The sequence below is a fragment of the Gymnoscopelus braueri genome (assembly GCF_963280865.1).
Source record: "Gymnoscopelus braueri genome assembly, chromosome: 10".
Classification (NCBI taxonomy): Eukaryota; Metazoa; Chordata; class Actinopteri; order Myctophiformes; family Myctophidae; genus Gymnoscopelus; species Gymnoscopelus braueri.
Window position 1 is genome coordinate 19,336,806 of NC_137611.1, and position 24,789 is coordinate 19,361,594.

A 24,789-nucleotide genomic window follows, 5' to 3' on the forward strand; every position below is an offset into this window, starting at 1 on the left:
GATGCTAATGGAAGAAAAATGGCAGAAAAAGACTACTAAAATGAATGTAACACTGTATGACTTTAAGCCAACTTGCAGGCCAGCAGGCTTTCCCATTTTTTTCTTTCACAAGTCAAGAAACCGGCATAGGCTGTGGATCTATATAAATATGTGCTTATAATTAATCTATCTAGTATCCATTTTATGTATGCATTATTACATGAACAAATGTAAGAGTTGTAAAAACGTGTGGAGTGAGTGTTAACATTAGACCCTAATTGATCGTATTTGTTCTCTCCTTCTCAGACAATTATTACAAAGTAGAAGGAGCAAAGGATGCCTTAATATGTGGATATTCGAGTGATGCAGGGTAAGTGGGCCGTCATTTGCTGTGTTGAATCATGTTCAGTAAGTATGTCTGTGTATCATGTCCACTGTATTACATAATACAGTGTTTAGAATGACTATAGTGACTAGACCCTGTGTGTACCATCTGCATACTTGGATGCAATAGCTTGAACATGTGGTTCAGGAAAGAACTCTTAGCACAAAGCCCAGCACAAATAGGTTTCAACATTGCTTCAATAAATAACAGCAGATCTAGCTTAACTTGCAGGTTGATATTTTTCAGTAGATGTCTTGTATAGCTATAGTGTCAGGGGGAACGCAATCCAGCCAGAGTGCGTGGGATAGCGTGAGAGGGTCAGCACACAAGATGACATGTGGTGTAGTTAATCACCCTGCCTCTGCCAGAACCCTTTACATGTGGAACATGGAGTGGCCAGCTGGGCGGAGGGGGTTGATGGGGTCTGTTGATATTTTCATTATTTCAAAAGCCCCACAACATGACGAGGTTAAGTGGAGCACAGATCACTTTGCATGGTTGTTCTGTTATTGTTAAGATGTGATTCTGTGCCACTGTGTTAACCTTCTGCTGTCTTCAAACATTTCGGTCGTAATGCTATTTATTCTCTTTTGGTTACCATAGCTCTGTTTGTAGTGTCAAAAAAGTAGGAAGGTTAGGAATAATTATTGTATATTGATTAATGTAAAACATGATGCATGAATGACATTTTAATCTGTTGGACATTGTTTCCTGTCTGGGGACACAGTGTGAAACCATCCAAAGTTTGTTACGCCTGTGTACTGATTAATCCTATTAATCCCATGGTTTTGCAACAAGCACAACAGGATGACTCTCTCTCACCATGCCAAGGCTAGTCAAAAGGTTATAGTGAACTAAATACCCATCTGTCCATTCGTTAGGGCCCGGGGTAATACAAATGGCCGTGATTCTTCTCCACAATGTTTTAGTGTTTATTTTATCGTGTTGTCCGCCAAAGATAGCAGATCTATAAGCTCACAAAGCATAGCATCCTCGTCACGTTGTGAGGATGGTTATTTTCAGCGTCACCATCATACGAGGAAGTATACATCGGGCTTAAAATGGTTTCATCTCGTCGCAAATCTTTGGTCTGAACTAGGCTTTAGGTATTCTTGTTAATCGTAAAAGATAATGGATGACTGAAAAGCACAATACTATAAAAGTCAGAACTAGAGGATTTTCTTCTTTTTTCAGTCCCTAACATGTTTGATGATGGCTTTTTGGGCAATATCTGAACAATGAGGATTAGTGCTTTTTTCTGTTTTTTCATTGTACAGCCACAAGCCACATTATTAATTTCTGAATATATACAAATAAGAATATCACAGGTTTATTGTAGAGATTTGTGCCCATGGCAGGTTGTAAGCAGCGTTGCTTGTAGTTTTGTGTGAAAGATTATGACAGCTTTTGTACTTCCTTTACATTTTACGAGGACTATTTTTTAGGTCTGACATAGAGGTAAGATGTTGAAAGCAGGTCGGGAGGCAGGACATAAAATATACAATAGAGGATGCCTAAGCTTTTAAGTGTATTCCAGGCAACAAGTAATCCTTTAGTAGATTTCCAAATTAAGGCTTTGGATACATTATGATGAGACCCCCCCCCCCCCCCACACACACACACACACACACACACACACACACACACACACACACACACTCAAACAACTAAGAGAACAACTAAGAGAACAACCTACCTGGTTTCATGTGTAAGTAACAAACGTTTTGCTCACAGGCTATCTTTGTACAGCTTGACTGTTCCTTATCATTGTTCAAGTGCTTATCCTCTTCACATCTTGCAGCATCAAGGATTATATCTAGACCGTTGACCTGAACTATCGTATACTATACACAGTTTCAACTTTTGCCCTGGGTCCAAAATCCCCCCAACCCCCACCTTTTACACAAGGGCATTTTCTTGGGATTAAAGTCTAAATATCCCATGGCTGTGTTTTTAACAGATGCTGATCCACTATTGTCTTGTAGTATTCTCTTCACTTTGTTGCACTCTGAACACATGTATGTATACAATATGTAAAAAAGCTCTTACACACAGATACAGGCTCTATTGACGTGCATACAAAAATGTATCCATTATTTAAGCAGATGTATCTGTATCTTTTCCATTTGTTGGTATCAGCCGTCCTTGTTGCTTTTCATTCCTTATTGTCTCCGCCAGGCCGAAAGGCATGGCGAGAGAGTATGTTTTACCGTCCGTCCGTCCGTCCGTCCGTCCGTCCGTCCGTCCTTCCGTGTGTACTGTCCTGTCCGTGTGTTACCAGCTAATCTCTGGCACCGTTGGCCCGGTCGCTGCGAAACTGTGCACACACACTCCCTGGATGCCAATTCAGAACCTCTGCCCCACATTAACATGGGCCTGTTATAGCGCCACCAGGAGGCCGATTTGTGCAAAACCCATTTACTCCTACAGATTTTATCCAAACATCACGCAAATCGGTACACAGTATCTCTATAGTCATGTGATCAAGACGGATCTGTCCGATATTTCATATTCCATCCAGATTGGCTAAGGTTGGCTTCCAAAGTTTGCAGGATTGGTCCGGTTTGAACAAAATGTCTCAAATCATGAACACAGCGTGCGATTTCCGTGAAAACTTGCACGCACATTCCCACTAGGCCGAGGAAGAAATGCCACCCTTTTCACACTGGCCTCTTATAGCGCCACCAGCAGGTCTAATTTATCAAAACACATTTTTGCAACAAAATGCCTCAAATCATGAATGCACGCACATTCCCACTAGCCCGAGGAAGAAATGGCACCCTTTCACATTGGCCTATTATAGCGCCACCAGGTGGCCACAATAACCTACCTGACCTGGCGGAGACCTGTGCTCCGAGGAGGACTTTTTCTAGTTTTGACTTAAATTAGACTAAAATCTAGTGCAGGACTTTGTCATATTCAGCAAAAACATATTTGCTACTTGTGCTATAAGCTCAGTTGCGATTAGATTTAATCTTCCTAGAAACTTCCTCTTTTATCTTGGATGATGCCCTAGAAAAAAGTACGGCAGCATTCATTGTGCATCATAGAACAACTATCAGATCTGCAAGTGTTCCAGCACTGTTGTGCATGTTTTTTATGTTACCTGTGTATTGTTTTCCCATGGCACAGGAAAGGAGGGTGTACTGTACACAGGCTACAACAGTCTCCAGGGCCTAGTTACTATAGAAACTTCTAACATCTTTGGAGTAACAGGCACCTTGTTTTTAATGGCTGTATCTCATTGCATGACACGCTCATAACAATTGTGTTAAGCTCAACATATAGTGCTGAGGTCAGTGGTGGATCAGCCTGATCTCCAGAGATCTCCGTAACATTGCACGGATCCAGTGCACTTCATTCCGTGGATAGTCGCCTAGAAACCCCGAAATTGCGTGCATATGTACGGCGAGTCCCACGGTGGAAAAACCCGGAAGCAGAGCAGTCCCCACAACAAAATTTACGATTCTGTGCCTATCGGTACATAACTCAAACGGCGCTGAGTAGGCACAGGCGAACGTCACACCGTTCAGGACGGCAACTCGGTCGCCTTAGCTCCCTCGGTGGTCCTTCACGGGGTGACAGTTCGCCTGTGACTGCGCGCCTCCGTCATGGTTTAGTCACAATGGGGGAGATGCGAGGCGGCTATGCACGGAATTTCGGGTTTTTCCGTGTCTATTCACGGAATTTCAAAAACGTTCAAAGAGAACGTTTCCTCTGGAGATCGGGTTGGGTGGATAGATAGTAACCTTTATTTCAACTCTGAGTACAGTTGAGGGCAAGCCCTCATTTTCAATGTAGCCGAGATAAGTGAGTGTGTGTGTGTGTGTGTGTGTGTGTGTGTGTGTGTGTGTGTGTGTGTGTGTGTGTGTGTGTGTGTGTGTGTGTGTGTGTGTGTGTGTGAGAGAACACATACAATTCCCCTGTGTCATGATTGGTAATGCAAACAAAGGTGGGTGGGGACCACTTCACCCATTTTCAACTTCTTCATATAATTGGTCCTCACTATGCTCATTATAAGATGGCACCATTTCTGTCTATACTCACGCTGTTAGCGAGTATTCCTGTCTGTCTGTCTGTCTGTCTGTCTGTCTGTCTGTCTGTCTGTCTGTCTGTCTGTCTGTCTGTCTGTCTGTCTGTCTGTCTGTCTGTCTGCCTGCCTGCCTGCCTGCCTGCCTGCCTGTCTGTCTGTCTGTCTGTCTGTCTGTCTGTCTGTCTGTCTGTCTGTCTGTCTGTCTGTCTGTCTGTCTGTCTGTCTGTCTGTCTGTCTGTCTGTCTGTCTGTCTGTCTGTCCGTCCGTCCGTCCGTCCGTCCGTCCGTCTGTCTGTCTGTCTGTCTGCCTAGCGAGCATTCCTGCCTGTCTGCCTGCCTGCCTGCCTGCCTGCCTGCCTGCCTGCCTGCCTGCCTGCCTGCCTGCCTGCCTGCCTGCCTGCCTGCCTGCCTTCTGTCTGTCTGTCTGTCTGTCTGTCTGTCTGTCTGTCTGTCTGTCTGTCTGTCTGTCTGCCTGCCTGCCTGCCTGCCTGCCTGTCTGTCTGCCTGCCTGCCTGCCTGCCTGCCTGCCTGCCTGCCTGCCTGCCTGCCTGCCTGCCTGCCTGCCTGCCTGCCTGCCTTTCTGTCTGTCTGTCTGTCTGTCTGTCTGTCTGTCTGTCTGTCTGTCTGTCTGTCTGTCTGTCTGCCTGTCTGTCTGTCTGCCTGCCTGCCTGCCTGCCTGCCTGCCTGCCTGCCTGCCTGCCTGCCTGCCTGCCTGCCTGCCTGCCTTTCTATCTGCCTGCCTGCCTGCCTTTCTATCTATCTGTCTGCCTGCCTGCCTGCCTGCCTGCCTGCCTGCCTGCCTGCCTGCCTGCCTTTCTATATGCCTGCCTGCCTTTCTATCTATCTGCCTGCCTGCCTGCCTGCCTGCCTGCCTGCCTGCCTGCCTGCCTGCCTGCCTGCCTGCCTGCCTGCCTGCCTGCCTGCCTGCCTGCCTGCCTTTCTATATGCCTGCCTGCCTTTCTATCTATCTGCCTGCCTGCCTGCCTGCATGTCTGTCTGGCTGGGCGGCAGGCAGGCTGGTTAGATCTATAGCTGTTCCCACAGCGACATACTTTACTGTACTGCCCCCGCCCAGCTGTTTCACTGCCATTACTAAATTATTCTGATCTCAGATTGATATGGCAGACCAGCTTGTCCCCATGTTGCTGGGGCTGAAATATTTACTGTAATGCAAGTGCGCTGACAATAAAGATCAGCAGATAGGCATAAAGCTGACATTTGCTTTTTTTCTTTTTTTTACTGAAACTTGATATCCATCTGGCCTGGCGTAATCCCTTTTGCTCCGATGCGTTTTAGATCTGCAGCCTGGAATGAATTTCAAGTCAACTCTTCAGACTGTATAATGGTGATGATACAGAACTGTATTTGCTCACTCTTCACCTCCCCCTTTGGACCCAATGGCCAAAGGGGTACTGTCACTCTTCACCTCCCCCTTTGAACCCAGTGGCCAAAGTACTGTATCAATGTACTGTACATGCTGGAGATGTCTTTAACCATGATAAAATAGCACACATTTCAACGCTGCTATATGTGATTCTGCTGATGTGCTGTGTTTGAGTATAACCACTTTGCACTGTAATCCCCTCTTTCTTTATTCTGCCCACAGCGATGTGTGACAGGATATTATAATTGGTCCTGTACGCTTGTGTGTGTTTGTTTGTTTGTTTGTTTGTTTGTTTGTTTGTTTGTTTGTTTGTTTGTTTGTATGTTTGTTTGTTAGCAAGATAACTAGAGAACAGATGGGCAGATTTACCGGAAACTTGTTGTAATTATCAGTATACGCTGCCCTGAAGAGATGATTATCTTTTGGATTGAAAAGGTCAAAAGTCAAAGTCACAATTGGGGTCAAGGCCTGACCACAAAATAATTTGTGAACAAGTGGCCAAACTTTCACGAAACTTGGTGGTGATGATCAGTAGGCTGCCTCGAAGAGATGGTTAGAGCTAAAGATGCTGTTGCGGGCAGGGTTTGCACCCCCAGGAGCATTTTGTGAAATATCTTTTTGTTTTTCTTTTGTTGTTGTGTGTTGTAGGAAGTGTCCAGATGGATTTGATTGCCTAAAAGAGGGGAGAAACCCAAACTATGGCTATACCAGTTTTGACAGCTTTGGCTGGGCATTCCTGGGACTCTTTCGCCTCATGACACAAGACTTCTGGGAAAAACTATTTCACCAGGTGTTGTATTCAATTGACCTTGTTCACACGGTAGCAATTTTGCTCTTACTTCAGGGGAAGTGAAGTAAGAGTAAAATGGCCGCCATGTGAATATAGTCAACGCTTGATTTATTTCCCTTATGAGGTACTCACATTTGACTTACCTTATTGATTGATTAATGATTAATTAACTAAATGGGTCAAGTGAAATACATTTTCAGAATAATGTTCCTTGGTAAAAGCATTTGTGTATCAAATAAAACATTTCTGTGTTATGATATGATATGATATGATATGATATGATATGATATGATATGATATGATATGATATGATATGATATGATATGATATCTCACCCCCGTCAGACTCTGCGCGCAGTAGGGAAGACCTACATGGTGTTTTTTGTGCTGGTGATTTTTATGGGATCCTTCTACTTGGTCAATCTGATCCTGGCTGTGGTGGCCATGGCCTACGAAGAACAGAACCAGGCCACCATCGCTGAAGCCTGGCAGAAGGAGAGAGAGTTCCAGATGGCCATGGAACATCTCCGAACAGAGCAAAGAGTAAGTCTGTCAACGTACGCCTTCTAGCAGTGGCAAATATTTATTGTTAATGGTTGGTAGTTCTGAAAACCGGAAGTGGTGGGTTCCACCAGATTTCCAATGTTTTTTTGTTTTTTTTACCAATGGGTTTTATATTGCCTATATGCTGAAAATAAGGGCTGTGGTTAACATAAGCCAGAGATCAGAGTTTCATGTTTTGTGCCAGGACATAAATTACTCCCGTTAATGTCTCAGCCATTAATTTTGAAGCTGATGTGTGCTATTATTTTACTTATTAACTGTGCACAATAAAATATATGTTTGTTGAAATATCCTGTATTAAAATTGGCTTAAGGGAGGACCGGCCGGCTGGCAGGCGGGTGGCAGACAATCTAAGTCAACGTAGCGGCCCGAACCTCTAGTATAACTATATTATCGTAATGTAATATCATACACTTTTGTGTGCTACAGAGCTTATCCTCCTATAATTTGAGAAACCTCTGTTTGTCTGTAGTGCGTGGTGAGGCCAAAAATTGTTCAGCCCGGTTCTCCTCAGTGGCTGGAGCAATTGATCTGAATTTGCACACAGCCATTAACCCATTACCATGTGCACGGAACTGCCAAGCCCGTTTTTTGATTTCACCAAATCTCAGCTGTTTATTAGCGTTTTTGTGTAAAAGAATGTCGCCATGGTTACGGGCTGCCCAGCTATGGGACGAACTGCCTCCCGGGTTGCCAGATCATGTGCACATATCCCCCCACGGATGCGTCGACCGGTTATGGACTAGTTTACTTAATTCAAAACCCAATGAAAACGTTCCATTGCAAATTTGTGGTGGGAATCATTGGTGGAGGTAACTTCTGGGTTTGCCTACAAAAACTCATAGCACTCTATGACCACTATAGATTTTCATGTGTAAGTATGTGTGCTGAACGAGTACTGGGCTTTGCAAAAAAGTATATGCTATGTACTGTAACCATGTCCTTTTGGCCTGGAAATTTCCAAATGTGAAAACATGACTGCTTCTGTCATGTACTTTAATGCCAACCCAAGAAATCAGTAAATACGACATTCTAACATTATTTTGTGTTCCCGTGTGAAGCTGGCAGCAAAAAGACAGGCACAGGAGACAGACTCGATACTGTCCCCAGAGTCTCCATTCTTCTTGAAAAGAGGCATCAGCATGCGACGGAGCAGCAGGAGGAGGCGATCCCACCGAACCCTGTCGGAGGAGAACGAAGAGGAGGCTGCTGAGGAGAAATTTGACCTATTGGACGACCCAGGGCCAATGGTAGGGTATTGAGTGTAACGCCTAATGCCTGAACACTCGTTTTAAACAGATTCTGATTATTTTCAGAGGCATCCAAAAGTGACCTACAGTATGTATCCTCTTGTGTTCCTCCAGACTCCACTGTCTCCCATGCCAGTCCACCCTCTGCTAGCGGCCCTCTCCTCCCACCCCCTTAGCAGCAGGAGAGGAAGCCAGGTCAGCGTCTTCAGCTCTTTCTGGCCGCGCAACTCAGAGGCCGACATCGGGGACGATGAGAACAGCGTCTACGGGGACGTCACGAGGAGTCGTGCCAACTCCACGGTCACCCCCTGGAAGAGGAGGACGGGCAGTGTGAGGAGCCACTGCTCACAGGTGTTCATCACCTCGAGTCACAACGTCAACGGCAGGCTCAGCCTGGTCCCGGACCAGAACGGGTTGATCGCCGTGGGTCTGCATACCTCCTCTGCACTTCCTGTCTGGAGCATGGAGAAGGTCAAGGAGGACTCAGTGAGTGAAGGAATGCCCTGATGTTGTCAAATAAGATTTGAATGTGCGAAATGGAACAGGAAGCGTGCACGCACACATGCATGCAGAGAGACGAATGTGCAGGACAAAAATGAATAATAGTTTAGTTTAGTTTAGTTTATTCAGCACCGTGTAATAAAAAAATTGAAACGATACATATCAAAGAAAAGAAGTTGCTGTGCGAGAAAAGGAAGAAGCCGGCAGGCTTATTTGGAATCCTTTACTTAATGGAAGAGGCATTAGATAACATAGATTAAAATTTCAATAAGAACAATACACAATAATAGCACAAAAACTGCACAAAAGAAGAAAAAGACAAAAACTAATTTGTAAAGATTACACATCAGAACTAAATCATAAGAAAATTAGAAATTAGATGTAGATGTTTCTTAAATATTGGCAAGGAATAGTGATGACTTAAGTGATGCATCTAGAGAGTTCCACAACTGAGGGCCTCTAAATTTGATGAAAGATTGATGTTTAGAAGTATGACAAAAAGGTAAATTAAAATCATCTCTTTGCCTTGTGGGGTAGGAGTGAATTTCAGAAGTAACACAATTCTTTTTTTATTAAAGAGAGGTGCAGCTGGCTCATGTCTATTTGACTGTCTATTGAAATCATTCTCAAAAAACTCTTTTGAATGATCAGTAATTTTGTTGATATGATGGATATGTAGCAGCCCAAACAATATTACAGTAATTAATATGGGGAGAAATTAAGCTATAATAAAGAGTTAAATGAGACGCAGGATGAACCAGTGGACATCTTTTTCTCAATATACCAAGCATCTTCATAGACCTCATACATACAGTATCAATTTGTTGTTTTTAGTTTAAATGATCATCTATAATGAAACCCAAAAATGTAGTATGTGGAACCTGACAAATTTCTGAACCATTGATCAAAATTCTAGATTTATCTTTTGGGAATTTTTTCTTTATATTACAAAAAATCATGAAGTTGCATTTTTGTATATTGAGAGTAAGCTTGTTCAATTGAAACCATTTGAAAACATCAGACAATTCATCATTAGCATATAAAATAGGAAGAAACTTTTTACAGTTCATGGTAAAATCATTAATATATCAAAAACAACAATGGACCAAGTATGGAGCCCTGGGGAATCCTCAGATATGCAACCGTTGATGGACACATTATTGTTCTCTGTCCTCTAGATAGTTATAAAACCACTTGAGAGCAACATCCTTTACACCATATCTATTGAGTTTAGAAACAAGAATTTAATGAGTGACAGTATCGAATGCTTTGGCTAAATCTAAGAAAACCCCAAGAACAAAGTTCTCATCATCCAGAGCAGAAGAGATATTGTTGACAAGCTGTTACAGAGCTAGTTCAGTTGAGTATTTCTTACGAATAAGTTATTCCAAAATTTTAGAAGGACGATAATTGCCAAAATGATTAGAATCTCCTGATTTATGAAGTGGCATAACTTTTGCTATTTTAAATTCATGAGGAATGACACCAGATTGTAAGGATAACCAAAAATATGAGTTAAGGGTTGAATAATATAATCAATGATTTCTTTAATAAAATTACTTCTAAACCCATCATGACATTCAGCAGAATTTTTAGGTTTGAGACAATGCACACAGTAACTGTGTCACACACATAGCGTCCTTTCTGTAACGAAAGGTTGTTACTTCCAGGCGAATTAGTCTATTGAACGAGGAGAGCGTGAGTGTGCTTCATTATACCTGTATATCTTGATAGCTAACGGCACAAAAGACAGTCTAAGTCTACTGTGTGTCCCCTTGGGGAAGATGAATCTATCATTTCTCGAGCCCTGTTTGTATCCTTGTGTGTCCCAGGAGCTTGCCTGTCAGGAGGAAACATATCCCAAGCCTCCGCCCGAGCTGTCCCTAACGGTGGCTGAGCCTCCAGTGCTGGGTAGGAAGCGGGGACTGAGCTCTCTCAGCTTCAGCGACGTCATGGATGGTGACAATCAACTAAGAGGTCAGAGCTTCCTTTACTGAGGGCCATTTTGTTCCCTCCATACAGTACAGTAGTGGACAAAGCACTCAACCCCAGTAGAGTCAAAGTACAGATGCTCCTGGTCAAATATAACCAGTGTTGTAGTGGTGATTTGTGCATGCATTTTACTTTAATTATGTGTGATCCATTTTACTTAGGTTTACAAGTGCATAAATAGTAGGAAACATGTTAGTATAGGAAATTACAAGTTAAAGTTGCTCAGTCAAATTTGTACTTGAGTTCAATTCAATTCAATTCAATTCAATTTTATTCAAGTGTCAAATCACAACAAGTTGTCTCAAGACACTTTACATGTAGAGCAGAGACCCGACAGTCCCACCCTGAGCAAGCAATTTTGCGACAGTGGCAAGTTAAAGTACTGGAGTGCTTGCTCTTAAAACATTTCAAAGGTACATGCTTTTACACAGTATATTTTCTTTTTAATATCAATGTATTGCTGTATTGAAATGTAGAAATCTTCAAAAAGGTACCTAGCGTAGAAATAACTAATCTACAAGCTCTCTCAATGTTCTCAAGATTTTTTTAATAAATAAAGCTTAAAGGGCAAGACCACTTTGGTAGAGGTTTGGGTTATGTAGTTACCTCGCCATGATGTAACTCCAAAGGTGGACAAGAAATAAAAAATAATTGCTGCATTGACTAGAAATTGATAATTCAAAATATGCTCCCCATTGACTTACATTATACAGTAAAACAGCTCTCAAAGTCGCTCTTTTAGCATGTAAACGAATGTAAACAGACAGTCGATTCAGACAATATAGAACATCACCAAACCCAGTACTGTTTTTTTTTAAATAAAAATGTTAACTTACTGTTGATTTAGCTATTTTTATTAGAAAGAAAACCTGGACTGGATCAGCGGATCCGGATCTTCAAATAGTAAAATCAGCAGGAAGTTAACATTTTTGTTAAAAAAAAAAAACAGTACTGGGTTTGGTGATGTTCTATATTGTCTGAATCAACTTTGTTCGTGTTCGTTTATGTGCTTAAAGAGTGACTTTGAGAGCTGTTTTACGGTACAATGTAAGTCAATGAGGAGCAAATGTAGAATTATCAATTTCTAATCAATGGAGCAATTGTTTTTGATTTCTTGTCCACCTTTGGAGTTACATCATGGCAAGGTAACTACACAACCCAAACCTCTACCAAAGTGGTCTTGCCCTTTAAGTGGTTATTTCATAATGTATTTTTGTATGTGTTCATCCCGGGAGTCCCTTTCTAGACATTTTGTGGAGTCAAAAATACAATATTTGTCTTTGAAATGTAGTGAGGTCACAGTGAGTGAAAGCTTTGGAAGCATGAGCTACCAAAAAAGTACAGATACTCAAGAAATGTATACATATTATTTTTGGGGGTCCGTGACATGAAAAGGTTTGAGAACCACTGGTGTAAATGAGCAGGTTGTGCATCAAACTAACCCCACAATCCTCCTCCCTGGTCTCCCTGCTGCAGAGCTGGAGGAGTCGAGGCAGAAGTGTCATCCCAGTTGGTACCCGTTTGCCAGGAGATACCTGGTCTGGGACTGCTGCCCCTGCTGGCTGAAGCTGAAGGAGTGGGTGAATTTCATGGTGATGGATCCTTTCTTAGACCTGGGCATCACCATCTGCATTGTCCTCAACACCCTGTTCATGGCCCTGGAGCACTATCCCATGACCGAGGAGTTCAATGGGATGCTCTCTGTGGGCAATCTGGTACCTTTTCTTTTTTTTCTTTTCTTTTTAGGGCAGGCGCCTGAGTAGGTGGGTTGCCAGGATACAGTCAGTAGTGAAAGTACTCCAAATGTTTCTACTTGAAAGTAAAAGTAGCAATACCACAATATTTAAAAAAAATACTCTGTTACAAGTAAAAGGCCAATCAACGTTATTTGAGTAAAAGGATAAAAGTATAGGCATCAACATTTACTTAAAAAGACTTAATATGAAGAATGTCCCCAAGTGTTTTCAAAACATCTAAAGTCAACATATGTTTCATAAAATAGGGCTTAATTGGTTCATGTATGTTTTGTAATGATAATAATCTAAATCTGCCAAGTAACTAAAGCTGTGAAATAATTGTTGTAGAGTAAAAAGTACAATATTTACCTCTAAGATGTATTGGAGTAGAAGTATAAAGTATCAAAATTGCACTTAAATACAGTACTTAAGTGAATGTACTTAATTACTTTCCACCACTGGCGGGTTGCCAGGATACAGTGTTAATGCTGGCTCTCTCTGTGATACTGTAAAGTGCTGTTGGGCGATAAATGGCCTGTGGAGTGGTTCTGAAAGCCTGATTCAGTGGGCAGTAAAAGCACACAGGAGAGCAGAACAACATAGAACATGCCACTCAGATAATGGATTTCTATATCAGGGAACATAATTATGCTTTGTTTGTTTTACTCTGAGCACTACACTGAGCCTGGCTTATAGACACCTGAAATGTATAGAGACGACACAGAAAACCATGTATAGAAGGAAAAAAAACATTATATTGTCATTTGATTCATTTTGACTTTGCCCAGCATGCCTATTTGTCCCATCGAACATATTCATGTGGCGGCCATTTTGTCATACTGAGGATTGGGAATGCCCCACACCCGAGTATGGCGTACCGTAGTGTGTGAATGTTGGTCCATTGGTGGGAGTATTTTGGGACACACTAATTATTGTCTGTTAAAGATGACATAAGCAATATTTTTGATAATAACATATATTACAATACAATATTGAATATATATTTGTCACATATTATGAATATTTTACAGTGTAGATTGTGGTCCCAGAGATAAAGATGATGTGAAATGGGGGTCCATGGCCTAAGGCATATAAAACTGTGGGTCCTTGAATTAAAAAGATTGTGGATCACTGGAATAGAGGCAAAAAAAGGACTTTAGCCGTAGTTTATTTTCTGCTTTGATGTGTCACTCTGTGTGCTGTGATAGGTGTTCACTGGCATCTTTACAGCAGAGATGGTGCTGAAGCTCATCGCAATGGACCCATACCACTACTTCCAACAGGGCTGGAACATCTTTGATGGCATTATCGTGTGTCTCAGCCTAATGGAGCTGGGTCTCTCCAATGTAGAGGGCCTGTCTGTCCTGCGTTCCTTCAGATTGGTAAGGGGAACTGTTATTTTGACTGATTTGGATATTAATGCTTTTCTGCCCCTCATCTTGGAATAGGAACTTACCTTCAGGACCTAGTTATACTCAATGAATTCAAACATACATACAGACACACATAGATTCCTGGATTCATTCATTAGTTTCTTTGCCTTGATTATAGTTTTTTACAACATTAGATTTTATGTTATGTTGTGACTATGTTTACTGATACTCTTCTTGCCCTGGTCTTTCATCTCCCCAGTTGAGAGTCTTCAAACTGGCCAAGTCATGGCCCACACTGAACACGCTCATCAAGATCATCGGTAACTCGGTGGGTGCCCTCGGAAACCTGACCCTGGTCCTGGCCATCATCGTGTTCATCTTTGCCGTGGTCGGCATGCAGCTATTTGGCAAGAGCTACCAGGACTGCGTGTGTAAGATCTCCATGGACTGCCAGCTGCCCCGCTGGCACATGAAGGACTTCTTCCACTCGTTCCTCATCGTGTTCCGGGTGCTGTGTGGCGAGTGGATTGAGACCATGTGGGATTGTATGGAAGTGGCTGGACAGCCCCTCTGCATCCTGGTCTTTATGCTGGTCATGGTGATTGGCAATCTGGTGGTAAGTGTTACGTGTTCAATCACTTTTCTTTTCTGCTGTCAGATAAAAAGACATATCCCTGACCAGGTATAATATTATGATATGAGACTAGATGTAATTTGGGACTTTGGATATTGTAATATTATGATATAGCTTAAGTGTTGTCTTTTCCTGGTTTTAATCACTTTAACAAATTACTTTCGAAATGTGAGGCAAGAATAAAGCAGCTCTATAAGCTCACAACATGTCGCAATGTGTTGTGAGCTTGAAGATCTGCTGATTTCACTATTTTTGAATTGAAGATTTGTTTTTCAGTTTTGACATATTTGCAGAGAATATGGACACCAGGGTTAATGTGGTTAACATACGTCATTTTTTTATTAAATCTATGACATTATCATTTTTTAATTAAATCTATGACATTATCAAACACAAACATATTAAAAGGAAATACATGTAATTTAAGTCAATTCAGTCTGAAAAAGCAGGGATGAAACATATCCCCACCGTCCGCCCCCATCCTCCCAGCAGATGGAACCCTGATAACTGCCATCATTGAGTGATGAGATCATACACTGTCAGGGATTACAGTGGTGAAGATGGCACCTGATCAGTGACTATGGCTTTGTAGCACTGGACTGTCCAGGCAGTGACGTACAGTACAGTGTACATTATCTGATAGGTACACTGTACTTTAAGACCTTTAAAGGACAACTTAGTTTTTTTTACAACAAGGGGTTCTTTTATTAGTTTGTAATGATAATAATTAAAAGATTAGTGTTAAAATGTATTCATTTATTGCCTTCTATCGTTTCCACGATTTTTACCTGCATTCGGGTAATTTGTCAAAATAAAAACATTTTACACAATAAGCCGGCTATTTTTGTCTCTGCAAGGTCGAAGGCATGAAGGTCAGGCCAGAACCTGTAACCCAAATTTTTCACATTGGTGCCACATAGTGCCACCAGGAGGCAATTTTTTTTATATTACTCCTACAGATTTTGTCTAAACATCACGCACATTGGTATACAGTGTCTCTATAGTCATGTGATCAAGTCAGATCTGTTGAATTTTTCATATTCCATCCTGATTGGCTAAGATTGGCCTCCAAAGTTTGCAGGAGTGGCCCGTTTTGTACAAAATGCCTCAAATCATGAACGCAGCGTCCGATTGCCGTGAAACTTTGTGCACACATCCCCACTATGCAAAGGAAGAAATGCCACCGTTTTTCATATGCAAATAAGTAACTGAGAAAATCTTAATGTCTAACAGTACACACACACAAGCACGGACACACACACACACACACACACACACACACACACACACACACACACACACACACACACACACACACACACACACACACACACACACACACATTGGCACTACTATATTTGTGAGGACATCAAAAGTTTTGGATGGCAATTTTATAAATGCCATTTTTATATTTTTGGGCCATTTTTAACACATTGGGTGCCAGCATTTTTTCATAACAACTTACGTTGGGTGCCAGCATTCTCCCCATTGACTGCGCTTTGCTGTTTAAAGCTCTAGACTCCACGAGGAGCAAATCCATGTAAAAAAAAACATCCATTCATGTTGCGCGATGACCCTGGCTACAGCCTGGAACGATAACATTTCACTCGCGAGTTACAATGGGGGGGGATCGCGCATCGCGCATGACCGGTTTTCCCCACCGGAAACAGATTCGGAGATATAGGTGTTTTAAAGAAGGAAATAGACAGGAAGTGGATGGGAGCCATGTTTTTGTTTCCGGTGATCTATCTGGCCTATCCTTCTCAAGATCACAATGGGTACTCCCAGAGCTGCTCTAGCCCCGCCCGTGTGGAGAAAAACGAAAAAAACAAAAAGACATATTTCACGGTCTGGACCGTGTTCGGCACCAATGCGCTACTCTGTGAAAACACGGTCCAGACCGTGTTTGGCACCCGATGTGTTAACCCTAACTCTGAAGCTTGAATTATACTTATGGTCAGGGGATATTAGCAGAAAGATTTCCAATCTTGGAATAAATTCCTTACCAAAAACAATCTTCACCAATGTGTTTGTAAAGGTGTCTAGTAACACATCTCACAAAGACTGAAATTCAGTTTCCCTAGGAGAATTTTTGACAGCTGCTGAAAGTTATGGTACCCACCATTTCCCTGCATTTCCATGCAGGGCAAAAAAAAAAAAATATTAATTCTGTTTTAAGTAGCATGTGACGGGTCAAACTAGGGTGTTTTTATGATTCTGAATCCATTGCAAGCATTTGTTTTGCACCAAAACCACTCCTTGGGCTAAAAACAGCCCAATCTCAATGGGCTTTTTACACAAAAAGTATACCTGGACAAGGATGGCTATGGCCGTTTTTAGCCCAAGGAGTGGTTTTGGTGCAAAACAAATGCTTGCAATGGATTCAGAATCATAAAAACACCCTAGTTTGACCCCTCACATGCTACTTAAAACAGAATTAAAATTAGATTTTTTTTTGCCCTGCATGGAAATGCAGGGAAATGGTGGGTACCCCAACTTTCAGCAGCTGTCAAAAATTCTCCTAGGGAAACTGAATTTCAGTCTTTGTGAGATGTGTTACTAGACACCTTTACAAACACATTGGTGAAGATTTGTTTTGGTAAGGAATTTATTCCAAGATTGGAAATCTTTCTGCTAATATCCCCTGACTATTAGTGTTGTGAACAAAAAAAATCCTATCTACAAGCTCACAACGCGTCGTGCTGTGACACGCTCATAGATTCACTATTTTTTGTATGCAACACTGGCAACACCGGCGTGCAACTAAATATGAATCAGGCATAATTCCAACCCCAGTTGCTAAACCTAACTCTAACCCAACCTGAATCTTTTCCTAATAGTAAAGCCTAACTCCCCAAATATTTTTTAAATGTCTATTTCTCAATACTTCTATCTGGCTTGCAGATCTCTTCAAAACATTATCCAGTCTGGACAACATTCAAGCCATCTGCTGTCTCTACAGCAGATATATTTGCATATAGATGCGTTCTATAGGCAAATCTACTGTACGCATCTATTTGTTGCCGTGCAAACCTCAGTCACAACAGCAGACATGTGGCTTCAGCACAAGCTCAATGTCCAACAGGGCTTAATGTTTTTATTCACTGCTAATGAGTTAAGCTTTATGGGCGAAATTGGAACCAAAGTACCATACAAAAAGGATCAGCCAAGGCTACAGTATGGGGGGGGGTAGTATTAATTTATGTTCTATCTATTTTCTCATCTAATGCCGGTACAGGTGTGTGTTTATAACATTAACCACCTGACGTCACTATTATGGGCATGGGTGAAAAAAATAAATAAAGATCAAACATTTTCGAAAAGGTAAAAAAAAAAAGGAAATCTGCAAGCTCACAACAGATCGCACCACAACATGTTGTGTGCTTGTAGATCGGTCATTTTCGCTATTCATCGCGGTTTTAAAAAATCCATGTCCTTGCTTGTCACTGTTTATGTAAAGAGAGCTTAATCCAAGTAACAGATCTGGATACACAACTGTTGTCACTTGGTGCCTCGGCAAGGGTAGGGTACTGTATGTTGGTTGGTCCTCCCATATGGTGCTTTGTTGTCCAGCTGTGACCTGGAGGCTAACACGTAATGAGAATAGATCAAAATTATTTTTCCCAGAATTCCAGACAGACAGCGATAGCAGCACTTCATTCATGTCCCAGTATCATTTTCTCATCTGGATGTGGGAACAACCATTTTAAAATGAACCTGTCTATAAATAGCATAGAAGAGATTCTGTTAGAAATATCTTTGTATGTGTTTGACTGAAATAGCTCATAGTTAATTTTAAAAGTTACACAATATCACTGCAACCATTCCTGTCTTCTCTTTTGGCTAGTTTTGTTCAGCTTGGTTTTCTGACCGTTACTAAAGTACTGTGTTAAAAACAGTATATTCTTTGAGACACACGTACGGGTATTTCGGGGGTTGGCCGAATCCGCCATTCCCTCACCGGGTGAAACAACATAGCTTTCGCCATTGGAATTGCATTGTGGAACGCACACATTGTTACATTTTGTGGGTTTAATTCGTCATTCAAGTATTGTAGTGCAGGTCATTGCAACAACCACCGATCTTGTGAAAAATTTAAACGGGACAGCAAGATATTCTAAACTTTACGCGATTCTGCTAATAATCATATTCTTGAGACACACATCCAAGTTGCCGGGTCAAACAAGGGAATCACGTAATGTTGATCCCCTTCCACTATTCGCTCATACTAGGACATGACGTATGTGTAGGCAGAAGAATAGAAAACATGGCAGGCTAGTAAGCAACACAGCTGCAGATGTGTTCGATGTAGGTCTGCCCAGGCCAGAGCCATGGGTGTGCCAGTGTGCAAAAGACAGTTGATTCACACCTAAATCTAACACGCCCATTAATGTAATTTGTTGCAGCTGCGTTGCTTACATCACTGTGTACTATAAGGTCAGTCTAATCTCTCAAGGCAGTTTCAGCTCAATGGGTTCCCAGATTGGGTCAATCAGACCCGTTGTGGGCTTGTAGATCTGCTATTTTTGTATTCATTAGAAAACGTTGCACTTTTTGAGAAATGATCGGTCAAAACATCGGTTCTCTATGAACATTTTCTTTAAAAAAATAATAAAAAAATCAAATCAGCTATAGCAGTCACTAATACTTACAAGCAGTCAGCTCGAACAGCTCTATTACCTCGTTAGGGAAGAGAGCAGATCACATTTGTGTCAAGTTTTGTTGTCAGAAACCTCCAGTTGCACATAAACCATGTGAAAGCTGTTTATCCCAGGGATTATCCAGGATGCTTGGGGGCGAGAAGGTCAAAGGCCGTTCATCAGTAATCATCTGCTCATGCTCCCCATCTCTGACTGGCCTAGAGATGATCCCTCTCCAACTGTGCACATCTCACACACACGCACGCACGCACGCACGCACGCACACGCACACACACACACACACACACACACACACACACACACACACACCCCCACACACACACACACACACACACGCACTCATGCACGGGCGCTCACACGCACGCACGCACGCACGCACGCACGTACGCACGCACACACACACACACACACACACACACACACACACACACACACATACACACACACAGAGAGAGTGCAGTGATATTTCCGATGCTCTAAGCAGAAAGATAGATTACTTGAGTTCTTGGTACATCAAGTGTAATGGTCCCCCCCCCCCTTGCTCTTACAAGATAGGATTGTCTTATGTTGACAAAACATATGTCCCAGCCTCCCAGGTCATGTCTGTATCGGCTCTCTGTCTCGGAGCTTGTTGAAAGCTGTTTCATACCCTGTAGAATCAGATTCTGATCAAATGTTTGCTAAACATTTTTCAACAACAGCTGTCCAGTAGACATAAACGTAAATGTAATAAAGGGCATGGGGGTTCCTAGATGATCCCGGGTTCTGAGCAGAGGATCGCACAATAATATGGTTTTGTGCTATTTATTCATTATTTTTCACTCCTGGCAATTTGCACCCAACAATACTTTTTAGATTACAGTATGTAGATTTCTTTTGTTTTCTACACAGTTTGCTGTGTAGAAAACTGTGTTTTCTACACAGTTTGCTGTGCAACTGACCACTCTTATTGTTACTTTTGGGCAGACAGCTTGCACTGTGGCCTATCTCCATATTTTAACTTTTGATGTTTTTTTTATAAATGAATTCCCTATTTTTTCCTACCACAGTGTAGGACAAAAGTAGTGAAAATAGCCGTGCTTGTAGAACTGCTGTTTAAAAAAAAAATATTAAACATTTTTGAAAGTGAAAGTGGTTGTGCAAGTCCCAAAATATATATTTTTTAGCAACCTCTGCTGATCACTACCATCATTGCAGGTCTTTAGCAGATTCCTGCATTACCCAGAATTCCATTTGTTTTCACCGGAAGGCAGAAGCGTTTCAAAAAGCGTTCTTTTTGTTGTTTTATACTATCTGCGGATCGTTTCTCTTAGCCAGTGGAGCTTTAGTTACCGTGAGCTGTGTTTTCTTTTGTTGTTGTTTTTCCATCTTCAAATCCTATAATGCCATAAAAACAGCGTGAAATTCCTTTTTGTTACTAGCGCGGTAGTTCCGGGACAAACAGGAAACCGGTGCATTTCCGTTTCCGTTTTCCGCCCGGATGACGTCATTTTCGCGGGAAAGACGCCCCTGTCCACAAAAAAAATCTCGCCTGCCCTAAATGTAATTCCTGGGGACGCTACTGGTCTGTCGGTGGGTTTTATAAATATCTAACCGCAATGAAAAGTATTAACAAGAGCTTGTGACTAAATAATACATTTGGTTCCATTTGTACACTCTCAGAGTTATGGGGGTTATGGAGGCCTAATGCATAATAAAGTGGGGGTCCTTGAAATTATAAAGTTTGAGAAACACTGATCTGTACAATGTGCCTTCTAACTGTCCACAGGTGCTGAACCTCTTTCTGGCTCTACTTCTTAGCTCCTTCTGCTCAGACAACCTGTCCGCCCCTGAGGAGGACGGAGACTTGAACAACATTCAGATCGCTGTCGCCCGCATTCACACGGGTGTCACCTGGCTCTCCGCCCACGTTGTCGACCTCATAAATGGCAAACTCAAGCACCGACAGAGAAAGGCCACGACGGTCAGGGATCAGTCCGTCAAGATGGCCGGCAACCATGTGGAGAGCAACGGAGGAATTTTCGGACTCTACGGGGAAAAGTATATCATACCGGAGGAGGAGGACAGCTACATGACCAACCCCAACTTGACCGTCATTGTCCCTATTGCCCCCGGAGAATCTGACGTGGAGCTCTTTGAGGAGGAGGCTCAGTATTCTGACTCATCTGAAGACGAGGAAAACAAACCGGTGAGTATTTATAATAATGTTCAGAGTCTAATATTGTACTTTGTACTCTTTATTTACAGATTTCGATTATTAATACAAAAGTTATATGATATTAACATACTCTACCATACAGATTGGACAACATTACATTTTATTCATATTTTTTTTTTACATAGTGCCACTTTAACCACTTAAACCTTATATATTTTGTAGACCGTAGGCCCCCCAGGGTTCTATACTGTACTTGGTCCCCACCTTTTTTCCCTCTTCACCCAATCTTTTAGCAGAAAATAGCTATCCCCTGTCCGCATTCCTATGAACTTCTTCCTCAAGTCCACCAAGCAGAGTTGTTTTTAAGTCTTTAGGAGCAAGTCCAAATGAAAGTCTCAAGTAACTTGAGTGAAGTCTACTTCAAATCACAAGTCAATTTACAATTTACAATTCAGTCATTTGGCAATAATCCAGATCAAGGTAAACAGACTAAATACATACATCAAATGCATAGAGACAGTGAGTGTAGTGCCTCAGTAATCTAGGATCATAGGTAAACCAAGAACCTAGCATCAGTCTAAACAGTATAATATATATAAAAAAGAATCTGTACATTGAAACTATACAAACTATAGGATGCCAGGTCAACAAATGGACCTGGCATCTGTCTAAATAACATGCTATCTTCTGGAACATGTGGAGCGTTGTCCCAGATGTTTTAGGTAGGGATGGGCAATATTATCGATTTCGCGATATATCGCAATATTTTATTTCGCGATACTGTATCGATACTCCAGGCCACCATATCGCGTTTTTTTTTTAGAAAAATGTTTTGAAAAAATATATATATATTTTTTGTTTGCTTTTTCAGATACAGGCTTTATGAAAAAACATTCAAAGAACCTATCACTGATCTGCAGCTACTCAATATGTAGTGTATATATATACAATATGTAGTTGTGATATATATATATCGCAATATATGGCAATATGTATCGTATCGCAATATATTGCAATATGTATCGTATCGCAATATATCGTGATATCGCAATATATCGCAATAGTATCGTAATATATGGCAATATGTATCGTATCGCAATATATCGTGATATAATCGTATCGTGATTCGTGACCCAAGTATCGTGATACGTATCGTATCGTGAGATTTTTGCCAATACCCATCCCTAGTTTTAGGGAAGGTTCATGTTTTTTTTTTTGTTTTTGTCGCATTCCTAAGCTGATTACCGGCGGAAAGATGCTAATGTATCTCAAAGGAGTTTCTTTGAGTCTCCTACCGGAAATACACCTGGTCATCAAATTATTGGCTCAGGAATGCGTCAAAAACCAAAAAATCTCCATGAATTCAAGGCTTCATGTGGTGTGTAATTGATAGAAAATAAGTATTGTTTTGGGTGAACTACTCCTTTAAGTCTCGAGTCAAGTTGAGTCGACAGCCATTTTCTTTTAAGAATTTGTTTAATAAAACAATGTTTTTCTCAGCGATTTAGTCATTGCTAATACCTTCCATGTACCGTATGTAGTCCCTGTCATTGCCAACCCCTACTTGGTGGTCACTGGGAGGGTGTAGTCCAGCGGTGTTCAAACCTTTTTCAAAGGGGGCCATATTTGAACATATGAAAATACCGTGGGACCATTTGCATCTGCTGTTATAATGTATGTACTTCCAACTATTTTATAACAACTATTTGATTTAACTGCAGTGCAATATCAATAGTCTTTTGTTGGCAATGTAGCCAAATGTGTGAAAAGGTCTGTACAAAGATTTTAATAAAAATAAAATAGCCTTTGATCACATCTTGAGAAATAGCCTATTTGCCCAGGTAATAAAAAATAACTTCCAATGAATTTCACATGGCTATACTGGCGGGTCATACATAATACATTTTAGGAAGGTGGCCGCGGGTCATAATGTTATGGTTGGGTGGGAAGTTAGCAAATGAATGTGGATTTCCGGGTATAAGCTGTTAATCTGCCAACCAGACAAGGGGCTCCCCTCCCCAGTGACACAGATATTAATTTATGTACAGTAAGAACCAAACTGCAAGTCCAAAAAAAAAAGTCAAATGCAAGCATTTTTTTAAAGCTAGGGTAAACTTTGCGCTATGCACTGGTGTGACGTCTCAGAAAATCTTGACAGAAGATTTGTGTGGTGGTGCAGGGATTTAAATTGACAACCATCACAAGCCTTATTTTGCATGCATGCTACATGACATATACAGTATGTTCTTTTTTCCTTAAATTTCTTCTGACATAAATTTGTATAACATGTTTTTTTAAACACACATCATCATGTCGGTGGTGCAATGTAAAGATTACAATGTGATTACTATTATTATTATTAGGTATCACTTTAGCAGTCACATCTCTCAGAGCCAGACTGTTGTCAGTTGTAAACATGCATAGTGACAATTATTTTATACGATAAAAAAGGGTTCCCACAGACATAATACAAAAATATACTGTACATCGTCTCAGTATAAACTCAGTTTTGTAATATATAAAGTATAACAAATTAAAAAACAAAAGAAAGAAAAAAGAAGATAAATTTGACTGCATGTATTGTGAATTGTATTTTGTGCCGACAGTTAGAAGTTAGCCTGTATTGACCTTGACCCTCTGTTTTCCCACACTAATCACCATTAACTGTCTCTTCTCTCTCATCTTGTGTCAATCAATCATCGTCTCTGTCTTCCTCTCGCTAAGTCTATCTCTCTTCATCTTTTTTTTTCTCTCTCTCTCTCTCTGTTTTTCTTGCTTTCCCTCCCTCCCTCCCTCCCTTGTTGCCATCCATCCATGTGCCTGTCTGTCCCTCCTCTTCTCCTCCCATCTCTCTGAGTGGCTGGAGATGACAGAGGACCAGATCTTGACCTTAGAGCCAGGCCCTACAGATCAGATTAAACCAACTGAGCTGAGCAGGGCCTTTCCATTAAATGGGTACAAACTGATGAAGTCCAGCCATGATATAGCTAGTATAGTAATATTACAATAAAAATCACACCCAGTGTGAAGTGAGCGGTGTCATCACAGTGATGGAAGCTCACTTTTTAAAAAAATGATTTTTTTGAAGTGCGTGGTACTATTTATAGGTTATTAATTTCATCATGCGTCTCGCTAGCCAATCAAAGCAAAGGGTCTGAATAGAGTCAGCCAATCACGGTACGGCGAAAACGGTGTGAATAGAGTCAGCCAATCACAGTACAGGGAAGGACGGAAAGGGTGTGAATAGAGTCGGCCAATCACAGTACAGGGAAGGACGGAAAGGGTGTGAATAGAGTCGGCCAATCACAGTACAGGGAAGGACGAATTCCCAACCCCACTTATAGGAGCGGC

At 41.5% G+C, this 24,789-nt stretch overlaps 1 protein-coding gene across 1 annotated transcript in view; it reads left to right on the forward strand.

Moving 5' to 3' along the window:
* Positions 1 to 24,789, forward strand: part of LOC308093889 (sodium channel protein type 4 subunit alpha-like) — a 55,173-nt gene that overhangs the window by 17,248 nt on the left and 13,136 nt on the right. The window contains exons 8-17 of the mRNA XM_080440281.1: positions 286 to 349; positions 6,429 to 6,570; positions 6,915 to 7,112; positions 8,195 to 8,383; positions 8,498 to 8,869; positions 10,717 to 10,861; positions 12,353 to 12,591; positions 13,821 to 13,994; positions 14,245 to 14,601; positions 21,049 to 21,468. Of these exons, the coding sequence (XP_080296407.1) occupies positions 286 to 349; positions 6,429 to 6,570; positions 6,915 to 7,112; positions 8,195 to 8,383; positions 8,498 to 8,869; positions 10,717 to 10,861; positions 12,353 to 12,591; positions 13,821 to 13,994; positions 14,245 to 14,601; positions 21,049 to 21,468 (2,300 nt within the window). The remainder of the gene's footprint in view (positions 1 to 285; positions 350 to 6,428; positions 6,571 to 6,914; positions 7,113 to 8,194; positions 8,384 to 8,497; positions 8,870 to 10,716; positions 10,862 to 12,352; positions 12,592 to 13,820; positions 13,995 to 14,244; positions 14,602 to 21,048; positions 21,469 to 24,789) is intronic.